At 48.8% G+C, this 12,248-nt stretch overlaps 1 protein-coding gene across 1 annotated transcript in view; it reads right to left on the bottom strand.

Annotated features, from left to right (window-relative positions):
• FOXO3 (forkhead box O3) overlaps positions 1-11,992 on the bottom strand; it is an 89,590-nt gene extending 77,598 nt beyond the window's left edge. Inside the window, exon 1 of the mRNA XM_084202801.1 lies at positions 10,066-11,992. Within this exon, the coding sequence (XP_084058927.1) occupies positions 10,066-10,653 (588 nt within the window). The 5' untranslated portion in view covers positions 10,654-11,992. The remainder of the gene's footprint in view (positions 1-10,065) is intronic.
• Positions 11,993-12,248: the final 256 nt, after the last annotated feature.

Here is a 12,248-nt window from a genome sequence, read left to right as displayed (position 1 = left end):
CAGGACACAACTTGAACTGGCGTCACCTTCTTGTACAAATTCCTGAAAAAAAACATTCCCTGAAAATTAGGCAAGGTCCAGAGCAGTTGTGCAGAACAAACAGTAAGTTATAGGCTTTCAGGAAACCACATCACTGCTGTCTGCACAAAACCAGTCAGCAAAAGTGGTGATAATGTGAGAGCTTGTGAAACACTAACAATAAGACATTCTTTCTTGAGCACTGTTCTCACTTGTCAGATGCCAAATTTTATTTACTAAAGCATATCTGGAACTTAATACGTGAAACTGATAAATCCTCCATGAAGTATTAGCAAATATATTTACACAAGATTGGGGTTCACACAAAGTCAGAAACTTTTGATCTGGATTAAGTCTCACATTTAAAGGTATGTTTACACTGCAAATTTCAAGTAAGAAAGTGGAGTTAACCTTGGTCACAATGTGTCTTTGGAGAGCTGCAATAGGTGTTTGAAGAAATAGTGGGGAGAAGAAAAAACCCCAGATACAGCAGGATTTAAAAGAACTGCTATGTGAGTACATATCAAGACAATTCAGTCCACACTCTAGACAAAACAAATATGGTCCTGGAGTTCAGCCCATGTCCTAAAATTATTTCTTTAGAATAATACATTTATTCTTCTGCAACCTATTTTGGAAAAAGCACAGAAACCAACATGATACAGCACGAGAAAACACTAAGTTGTAAGGGCAAATGGTCTCCAGAGTCAGAGGTGTTGACTGTCTAGACTAGGAAAGCAGCTTGTATTAGATATTACTAGGTAATTAATACATTTTTAAACAAAGCTTTGTTTACTTAAGTATGACACTGTTACTAATGCTCCCTGGTCATACTCAGTCTTCACACGGGGCTCAGGCCGAGCTGCAACCAGGATTTTTGGCACTGCTGGCTTGAGTCTGTCTAGCACTAATGCAAATGCATGCTCCTGCCCTGACACAGCCTTTAGCAGGGATGAGACTCAGACCTGCCCTCTTTACTTCATCTACCCATGAAAGCTGCACTGTCATAAACCTACATCCATGCCAACTCTTCCTCATTCCCACTCCCAGCTGAGCAGACGCAGCAGCCAGGACGCAGAGCGAAGCCCCAGCAGACACATCCTGATGTTTTTGGGTGTTCCTCTATCTGTCCTCCCACAGCAGTCTGTCCTCATCAGTCTTCCGACTTATCTCTTGTCTCCCACTCCTCTAGGGCTGGGATAAGCAGATGTTACCTCCCTGCTCAAGCCCTGGCAAGCAGCCAGACCTGCCCTTTTCGGCTCACATGACTCAGGAGCCAGCAAACCTGCTGAAAACTCTTTCCTAGCACTGAGTCCCACCCACTGATCACAGTCCCGGGAGTGCCATGGCCTCCGCTGCTCCCTAGAGAGAGAGACAAAGAACTGGAAGGCCAGGGATGGGGAGTCAGGCTGGCCTGAAGACACTGCAAGGCTGAGGGCTGGGTTGTGAGGAGCCCCCAGGCAGACCCACAGCACAACACAGAGTCTGAAGGCAGCCTGAGACGCAGGTGTCAAAGGAGAAAAATGGCTTCTTTGGCAGCACTCCTCCCTCCTGCCCTCATTCCAGAGCTCTCAGCTGGGTTTTGGCGTGGAGACGTCAGCACGGACCCACCCTTCACCCCGGCACGGGCAGTGGGTGAAGGGACGCAGGAGTGGCGTGATCCAGTGACTCACCCCACGGAAATGCACCCGACCACGGGCAGCACGCGGGTGTAGGGCAGCCCCAGGCTGCACAGCCAGAGCCCTGCACCCACAGCCTCCTGACCCCCAAAACTGGAGGCACACACAGCAAGGGCCCTGGCAACAAGCTGTCAGTGCCACACAGTGTTGTCCTTGCTTCAAGAGGTCCTTCCTCCACCAGTTCCTCCAACAATGGTCCGTGGGCTGCCTCTACCCTTCTGTACCAGCAGGCACCATCCTCACACCTCTCTTTACATGCAGCGAGTAGAAACTTCACTATCAGGGGAAAAATAATAAAGAAAAGCAAAATAATACCCTGCCAAATAAACATGTTCATGTGAGAACCGAGCATTTCATAATTCAGCTCCAAAGTACGTAGCATGTTGTGATAGAGCAAGCAATCCATTTAATTTGTTAGCACAAATCTGTTATAAGAGCTAATTTTCACAAAGCATTTCTTTACTAGTACAAATCCACAGAAGGGTATTTCTCTGTCTGTGAAATCTTAAGAAGGTATTTGAAAAAGTATTTAAATAGCCTTTCTTTTTAATAGGCACCAGGATACAGATAAAAAAAATTGCCCCAGTAAGCAAAGTCCAGGTAGGACACACATACACAGAGTTATTAAGAACACATCAATGCTACTAACTCCCAACCTCCCTCAAATTCCCTGCAAAACAGCATTATAACCATATCAATCCTTGAGCAAATCTGCAAGATGGGTGGCCCAAAGATAGGACTCTGGCTTTGCAGGGCAAGATGGTCTCCTCCTGAACCTCACAGCCAAGCACACCACCAGGAGAAACCACTCCGGCAAAAAGCAGTGCTCTTCTCTAGCCCTACTGGAAGGCAGCTCCTTTGCTATTTCACAGTAGGGATGAGGCAGAGCTCTGATGCAATCACTCACTTGTTCCCAACTCCTCACACTGCACTGGCATTGCTTTTCATCAGTCCTGTAGACTAATCATCTCCTCTCTGTATCCCCAACCAAAACTGCCAGCTACAAGCCAGCCCTCCACCTCCCACGGAAGTGCAACATGCAACACTACTACTGGTGTTACAAGTGGGAAGGATGGAGAAGGTGAAGTAGGACATTATGTCCCTGGAGTCTCCCAAGACAGGAATGAGAAGCTGGGATATGGGGAATTGAGGCACAGTTTGTTTGTTGTTTTTTTTTCCTAAATATTGGTATTTGGAAATTGAACAAGTCCTCTCTGGTTCTTACTCCCTTCACAGGTTGTAGACCAATGATCTGTGACAACCTTTACTCAACACACTGCCCAGGAGATAATAACTTGGGTAATGTAGTTGATGAATACAGAGAGACTCCTGCTGTTGCTGGAGAGAGATCATGCTCCACTCCAGCAGTGGCCTGTTCTCAATGGCTGCAGGAGCCCCAAAGTCCATCAACCCCCTCCACATGGAGCAGGAGACGACCTCCCTGCACGGTACCACGGTGTGCCCCAGCAACTCCTACATCCCCTTTCCAGCTTTGCACACCTGAGCTTTTCCTACTCCTTCACCCCAAAGGGGCTGAGGTCACATCACCACAGGACTCCAGATGCTCCTGCAGTTCCTGGCAGACAGAAGCACAGCTCTTTCTCTACTGCCTCAAGCAGATGAGCAAGAGCTGTAGCCACCACTAGCAGAAAATGCTTGGAAACATGCTAGTTTGCTTGGGAAGCTGTTGTCAAACAAATGCCAAATACACATGGGTAAGGAGCTGGTGTCTATCAGTGGTACAACTGTATCCCACATGCACAACTAGAACATCAGGAAACTGGTACAGCCATGCAGAGAACCAAGGGATACCCCAACCTGACTTCATCTGAAGCAAGTTAGAAGAAAACATCTCGCTCTGAAGGAAAATCCCCTTCTGTAGACAAGCCACTTTTTAATAATAAGTGCTAAATGGACTATTCAAGCAGGTAATTAATGTTAATTAACATATGTCAGGCCATAAATTGGCTAAATGCACCTCATTTTCCAAGCTTGGTATGTGGCAATGCTCAGGAAATTGTAACAGAACGGCCTAAGTTTGTAGAAGCACAAAAAGAAGAGCAAATAAAAGGTTAAGCATAATCTTCACTTAACTCATGGTGTGCTGAGCCAGCAGTACAGAAAACTGCATGACTATGCACATTACTCGAACACTTCATTTTGCTCCTGAACCGCTGCGCTAGGCACATATTGTCAGTCCCAAGAAAAGCCACATCAAAAAAATCCCTGCAGCTCCCTGAGTGCTGCTATCGGCCAGGCCTTTATCAGGATCGTCACTACGTGCAGGATCTGGACGCACCTTCTGTTCCAGGGCCTGGCCAAGCTGTGCCCCTTTCCACAGCCAATTTGGGAATAGCGGTTTTCCATGGCAAGCAGAACGAATCAGCAGTGGGAGGATGCTCAGAGCTTGCCCTTCTCCAGACAGAGTACCTCCGAACAAGGAGGGCCCCTTGCCTCTAAGGCAAACTAATATTGCCATTTTGTAACGCTGCCATTGGGCACATTTTCTGTGACAGAGTAGTAAGGCTTTTTTAAAAAGTGAGAGAGAAACAAGAACATGCAGAGACTTTAGTCTAAGTAGCAACTTGCATTAGGAAACACTTTCTGTTTCTCCTTTGGCAATTTGCCACTACACCAAGACCAACTTTAATTGCATTGCAAATAAGAAACAATCCTCACAAAAGATTTTCCATACTTCCACGCAAAGTAGCTGGCTGCCAAAATCTAGCAGGGCACCTTTAGGAGGCTGCCACCTAGAGAAATGCTTTGGCTGCTCGTCCTCAGTTTTCCCTATCTCCAAGGCAATCCCTTCAGCCTCCCTTTGAAGACAGCACACTCACCACAGTTTTCTGGGGTGGTTTCACACTTGTTCACCCCGTCCACCCCAAGCAAGCTGGCTGAAACCCACCTAGCCGCTGCAGGAGGGTGCAGGGGGGCTGCCCCAGAGCTGCCTACCGTCCACTCTGGGCTGCTACTTTGTCCACATCAGCACAAAGAGCTTTCACAAAACCACACAGCTAACCCTAATCACTCGCCTTTCTAAATGCACCAGCACGTGCCCAGCCTCGCCTAATCTCCCAGGATTACAGCAAAGTAGTGTAGCACCATCAAAATGACCCGAATACAAAATGGCCTCAAGAGTAAGACACCGCTTGCTTCACCAGGACAACACCAAGCAGAGGCAGGATGTCCCAGGGCAGGAGTGCCAGGACATTTCTCCTCCACAGCCTCAGTCTCACACAGTGTTTGCTCAAGCCAGTACAGTACATCAGATACAGCTGCCACTAAGGTGATTTAATTTTTACTGGCATTACACAGGTAAGAGGAGAAGCCAACCTCTGACTCTCAAGCTTCCTATTTTAAATATGCTCAAATTTTAAATATGTACAAATATTGACACTAATAGATCTATTATAGATAACGTCAGTTGCTCCATGACTGTTTTTAGGTAGCCTTCTGTCTCTGAACAATGGAGGGACATCGATTCCAGCATTTATCATGCAAGTCTACCTGGCAGTGGTAACTATCCAGCAATACCACATCATCATTGATTGGAAGTTTCCCATTCACATCAAAAGCTGAGTTTATCAGAGCCTGTGATTCTTACCAGCTGAGCACATTCACCAAGGTGATGTGTTTATGTCTGCATTTAACAAGTCACTGTCACACTGTGGACCAATGTGAGTGATTCTGGGAGAGCTACTTACTCGATCTCTCTCTCTCACTGCTCTAATAGCTGTCACCTGCCTGCATGAGCTGGGGAAAAGTGAGATCTCTGATGTACATTACAGATATGAAATAACAATATGTGCTAATACCTATGTATGGTTTCTACTGGAAAGTTTAAAAAGTCATTTTTAAACTACATATGCTACTACATATTCTCCTCTTTGATGCAAGACATTTGTTATCTAGTGGTTTCAACCACTGGAACCACACGTCTCTTTACACTGCTCAGCACAGAAGTCACAAATGTTTCTGAGTATTTTGTTAAAGCACAACACAGTAAGGCTTTGATCAGGTAAGATGCTTAAGCAGCAAGTTTAAGCACACAAGTAATCCCAGTGAAGTCCCAAGGATCCATTCACGTGCTTAAATCCATGCTCTACTTGGTAGGTCAAAACTTAAAATAATCAAGCTACAGCTTGTAACTCAAACCCTTCTGTACAGATGAATAAGGCAACACAAAAATATATTTTAAAAAATATAATAGAAGGCTGAAAAAAATATTTCTGCTAGCAGTTAATTGGGAAACAGAACCTTTAAATAAATGAAAAAGAAAAGAAGTTTAGAAGTCAATAGAGGGAAAAAAGAAACTGATGCAGACTTCAGTTTTATGTTGCCACTCCTGATGAAGACATTGTGTGTCAGTCTGAGGAAGGAGAAGGAAGTAACACCACTCTCTTTCTTCTTACTTCTCACATCTTTGCAAGAAGATGATAAAAAGACTCCGACACATCTCGCATATCAGCATCTGGCTAACAGATTTAGACATCTGTCTACATCACTGGCAAATTTCTCAAGCCTCTTCAAGTCTCAGTAATTAGAGAAGAGACTCCTGCATTTGGTACACCAAAGGGACTGCAGCCCTTTGGTACATACTGGCCAATAAAACACGGTAAGAAACGTACAAAGTTTACAAAAACCTCCCCTTCAAAGTAAATACCCCAGCAGCTAGTGTTTATCTTCTATGGGGAAGATGAATACAACTGGTGGAAAACAGAATAGGCTTCTGATATGAAAAACAATTCAAAGCAAATCAGCTACATTTAAATTTGGGAATTGCTGGTATCTCTGTATAAAGGACGAGATTCATAGTCTTGCCATATCGCTTAACAAAGAGGAAAATAGTCCCCCTAGTGTACTCTCCATGTAGAAAAGACTGTTTCACAAGACAGTGCTCAAGAAATTACAAAATAACATTGTGGGAAGAAGTATGGAATTACTTACACTGTAGTGAAATTGGGCATCTCTACTACATACACGGACCAAAAGGTTTTCCAGTTTCTTATTTCAAGATTACTGAGGGAAGTGAGTGCTTCAATACCTGCAAGATATAACTTGGTTTTTAAGTCAGCACACTAGTTTTGTGAGTGCAGGACTTCGATTGGGTAACAGATACCTGAATGAGGAAAGATCTAGTCATCAAGGAGCTCTGTGAAGTACCTGGAACAGTCGCCTGGCACAGTGAATTTCACAAGGGTGAAACCAGCTCACCCTCAGATCTGTTCCCCCCTCCGGTGATGACGAACATAAATACCAACCCTCCCTAAGTATTCAAAGAAGCCGATACCAGGCCGTGCATGGAAACCCTCTCCAGTGGTTCGGAAGTGTATGGGTTTGCACCAAGCGGGGCAGCCCGTGGCACGCAGGAGTGTCCAGAGTGTGGCAGCCCTGCAGCACTGCACCGTACACTACTGCCCCAGTCAGCTTCAGGCACTATTAGGTTAGCCAACGTTGCACCGGGGCCAGGGGGAGGGGGAAGCAAAGGAGATTGTTGGGGGGTGTATTGGGCAAACCTTATCCGAATTACCGGAAACGTAATCTATGCCTTCCTAACCACATCTGAAATATTCACTTCTGCTTTAATGCCCTAGGCAGGAAAAAAAAAAAAGAAAAAAAAGTGATAGTTGTAACTTTAATTTATAGCTCTTAAAATAATTGTTTGAGGAGAATAATCCCAGCTATGTTTACGGATTATGGTGTTTGGCACATCTCACTGGAAACGGTATTAATATTACATATATAATAATACATAAGGTAGTAAGACCAAGTTATCTTTTTCCCTTTGTTTAAAATAACAATTTTCCCACTCAGTGGAAGAGCAGAATATTGTTAAATGGGCTAACTGCCTTCAACAATTAATATAGCTGTGTAAAAATATTCTAAATTAATATGAAAGCCTTCTAACACAGAACTATCTTCTGTTCACTTAAAGTCTCGGTGTAACTAGCAATCTGAAGAAGTCTCGTGTGAAAAGCTGACATTAGTTTCTGAAGAGTTGTATTCATTACCTGTGAAGGAAATAAAGATGATAATTAAGATATAATGTGTTTTAACATCAGGAGACTAAGATGGAATCCCTGTATAAGAGTGTTGCCTCTGCACAAACTAAGCTACTCTCCAGCCAAGAAACTGAAGTAGCCCTCTTCTGAACGTATACACTACTTGAAAAAGAAATCCTAGCCTTGCTAAGGAATTACATTTTCCAGTTTTAGACGCCTGGCAAACTATTATTATTAGCTCCTGACCTCCCCTTTGCCCCTTCCAGTATGGCCCTACCACCCACACACAACTGCACCCACTGTTAACGTGACCGAACGCCATACCCTAACTTCAGAGACAGCTCACAATCATTAGAGGCAGAATTTGCTGCTACCAGTGTGCCTGCATCTCCTGAGAAAGGTCATCCTAAAGGCTTGTGAGAAACTTCTGAACTAAATTATAACAGAAGAATCTCAAGGGATCCAAGTTTTTAACATTTTAATTAGCTCCAAGTACCAGTTAATGCTGCTCAGCAAAGGAATCAATATCAAATTAACAGTATAAATTGTCAGAAAAATTGTGACGGTATTAAGGATACTAATCAATGTAAGCACTTCGTATTATGGCCCAGATTCTGCTTCTGCAAAAGCAAAAAGGAGTTTTGCCACCAAATTCAAAACAGTGTCAGCCCCATTGTTAGGTAAATCTTCATTTAGATCAGATACTGAAAATTTACTGAAAATTCAAAGTACCAGATAAAAATGCTGGATTTGTCGTAACAGCTGACATCTAAAGCCACTGCTTTCTGTGTGAAACCAAACAACTTTTGAAGGCACAGGCTGTCACTGGAAGAGTAACCCTTTATCACACTCTGCGTCACACTTGTAAAGCCAGATCAAAATTCAACACCTAATACAGAAACAAAAGCTGTAAAAAGAATGTGTGGTTTTAAAAGCCTTGTCTTCAACAAGCTACTTCAGAGAAAACTTTGTGCTTGTATTTTCCCCAGCCAGAGATAAGTCTGTCAACTAAATACTTCCTCTCCTGTGTTTCATTTGTAAGGTAAAAATCATACAGCCGCACTTCAATTCCTATCAGCAAGTCCTACTCGGGCACCAAAATACAAGACAGGGCTGCTAGAACAGAAACTGCCAGAAATGTTTCATCTGTACAGTATTTCTGACCAATTTGTACACTGAAAGTTATCACCTGATCCAAACCTAGACAGATTCAAAGAGAAAATTTAATTTCTCTGTAAAAGCATTGAACTTGCTGGCAAATTCACCTTCAGCCATCCATACAAAAACTCAGTGTCAGATGCCGCTAGTATCGGCCCTCAGCAGCAACTGAACCTTGCCGGGATTTCCTTCTGCAAACAGTATCGGCGTCAAGCAGCACCTGCATTTCTGTACAGCTGCAAGTACGTGACATTTTGGCATCCAACAGACGCCGACAGATGAACAGGAAAACGAGAAGCAAAAAAAAAAAGCAGTTCTGGAAATCACTTCAAATGTGCTTTACGTGCAGTTCTGGCTCCTGGTAGGCCTTATAAGACTCCTTCTTGAGGGTAAAACCCTGCCTGCCTGCAACGTGCTTTTGCACGCGCTGAGTAAACAAGCCACAAAACCAGATTTATTTTTTTTTCCCTCACTTACTAAAACGGTAGTACTCTTAGCTGCTCACTGTCGCAGTGCTGGACAGAAAATGCTGGGCTATCAGTAGACGGTGCTCTCATACACTGGCAACGCAGGAATCGCAAACCAAGCATTCCAGGGGCTGAACAGCCAATAACTCCATGCTTTGATTAACTTTATGAAGAACTGCCAAAACCCGAATTTCCCTCTACTGCCTTTGAGGAACACATGGGCAAAAAACTGGGGGTTTCCTTGACAAAAACAATTAAGTCGTTCTGTATTTGAGCTTTGAGACGCAGACTGACCATACATAAAAGCAATTCTGCTCCTTGCCAGCACGAGTTACCTTTGCTGTTACCATAATTTAAAAAAAAAAAGGCAAAACAAAACCCACACACCTTATAAATATTTTTTCATCTTTCTTTTCTCTCTCCCTCTCTCTTTCCCTGCTTATGTGCTCGTGCATCACAAAAGCCAACTCCGCTCCAGCGTGTACTCTGCCCCCGGAGTCAATAGCCCTCACCGCCCGTACACAGCAACAGGAAAGAGACAAAACTTTCCTTAATCCCTCTCTTAAAAAAAAACAAAGCCGACAGGGCGACCACCATCAGCACGACCAGCAGCAGCGCCCGGCGGGCTGCTGCCGGGGCGAGCCGCCAGCACCCCGCTCCGCGGCCGCATCCTCCACGGGCAGCCCGCCCGTCGGGGCGGCGCGGCGGGAGCGCCGCGGCCCCGGGATCCCGCCTCACCTTCCACCCGGCCGAGCTGTTGCTGTCGCCCTTGTCCTTGAAGTAGGGCACGCAGCGGACCATCCAGTCGTAGATCTGGGAGAGAGTGAGGCGCTTCTCCGGAGAGCTCTCGATGGCGCGGGTGATGAGGTCGGCGTAGGAGAGGTTGCCCCACGCGTTGCGCCGCGACGAGCACTTCCTCGGCGCCGCCGCCGGGCCCCCGCTCAGCCCCCCGCCGCCTGCCGCCGCCGCTCCCCCCGGCGAGAGGCTCGGTCCCTCCGGGCCGCCGCCGGGCAGCGGGGCCAGCAGCCGCGCCGCCTCCTCCGGCACGGCGGTGGTCGCCGCCGCCGCCGCTGCTTCTCCGGCCGCGGGGGCCGCGCTGCCGACGGTCATGGCCGAGCCGCCCCCCTCCTCCTCGTCGTCCTCCTCCTCGGGGATCATGGAGGCGGCGTCGGCGGTCGACTCGCCGGCGGGCTTGGCTGGGCTGGCCTGCAGCTCGGGCCTCTGCAGGGGCCAGGTGCAGGAGCGGGGGCGGCTCTGCGGCTCGAACTCGGGGTCCAGCTCCACGTCCAGGGGCGAGAGCGGGGCGGGGGGCGACGCCTCTGCCATCTTGGCCTCCCCCGCGGGCGGCTGCGGAGCGCTGCGACGGGGCGGGCGGGCGGCCGCCGACCCCGCTCCTCCTCCGTCGCCTCCTCGGTGCCGACGGGAGCTTAGCAAGCGGGGGGCTCCCGGGCGGGCATGCCGCGCTCCGCTAAGGGCTGGCCGGCTCTCCGCTGCGCCCCGAGCTCCGCTCCCCGCGGGCGATGCGCACGCCGGAGCTGGGAGGCGGGGGGAGAAGGGGAGGGAGGGAGGGAAAAAAAAAAATCAGATTAGGAGCCGGAGCGGCCGCGCAGGGCGGCAGCACGGGCCGGGCGGTGCCGGAGGTGCCCGCGGCGCTGCCCTCCGCGCCGGCGGAGCGGCAGCCGCTCCCGCGGTGCGTGTGTGCGTTTGTTTATGTTTCACTCCATGCGGATGCAGAAGTAGCTCCGGCGGGAACCGCGCTGTATCCAGCCGGGAGAGGACCCCCTCACGCCCCCGGCGTCTCCGAGCTCGCTCCTCGTCGCTTCCGCAGATATCTTGCCTTTTGGGGGGATGGTCCTTCGCGCCCTCCGTCGGCAGGAGGGCAGGGAGAGCGGTCCTTTGGGTTACGCCGAGGACTTTTTCCTTCTTTAAAACGCCCTAAAGGGAGCCGAAGTCTTAGCATACATCCAACTGCACACTAGCGTAAACCTGTCACTTTGCGGTGCCCCCAAGCCACGCGCAAGCAACCCCCCAAAATCTCACAGCCGGCGGAGCAGGGGGCAGGAGAAGGCCACCACGGGGGCTGGTCGGTTAAAGAAAAAAATAGTAATAAATCCTCCTTCTTGCAGGCAAAAAGCAAACACAACGGGAACAAATCAAATCGCCAGTCTTCCAACAGGTCCAGTAGCTTTAAGCCCTCCCTAGGGCTGCCAAAGAGAATACGTTTTGTTCCAGCATCAACACCACATTCATAACCTCCTTGCTCCTGCTGCTGCCATCTTGACAGTTTTTCCCCCCTTCACTTAAGTCATTTAAAAAGCGCAGGCAGACGAGGCAGGGAAAGCCACATCGGGAGGGGCGGGAGGCGGCGGGGGGGTGCTGGATCGAGAGCCACCTCCACAACCGGCAGCAATCGAGATCCGAATTCACGGGAGGAAGAAGCAGCGCTGCTGCATGGTTCCTGCTGCTCCTGCGCCTTCAGCTCCAGAGAGCCTTCCCTTTAAAGGCGAAGGATGGGAAAACGGCAGAGCGCCCGCTCCTCCTGCGAGCAGCCGGCGAGAGGCAAGCGATCCGCCCGCGCCCAGCCCGTCCGCCGCCGCAGCCCGCCCGAGCAGCCTGTCACCCTGCTCGCCGCCGACTTCCACATCCCTCCTCCTAACAACCACCGGCAGCAACACAAAGTTATAGACACACGCAGGGAGACTCAACCAAACCTCACGGCTCGGCACTGCCCGCCCACGGGCGGGCGGTGCCGCGCAGGAGCCGCCCCAACGGGGCGGGAGCGCCAGGATGGGGGGAGCCGCCGGAGCTGGGCGGGCCGGAGAAGCTGCCGGCACCGGGCGAGGGCAGCGCTTCTCTGCTCGCCGTCCCTGCGGCTGCAGAGCCCTGTCCGCCCGGCCCAGTGGAAAGCGCTCAAGCCTCTC

This window comes from Fringilla coelebs, assembly GCF_963513975.1.
Source record: "Fringilla coelebs genome assembly, chromosome: 3".
Taxonomy (NCBI): domain Eukaryota; kingdom Metazoa; phylum Chordata; class Aves; order Passeriformes; family Fringillidae; genus Fringilla; species Fringilla coelebs.
Note: the sequence above shows the minus strand (reverse complement) of the source record. Positions and strands in the feature narration are given on the sequence as shown.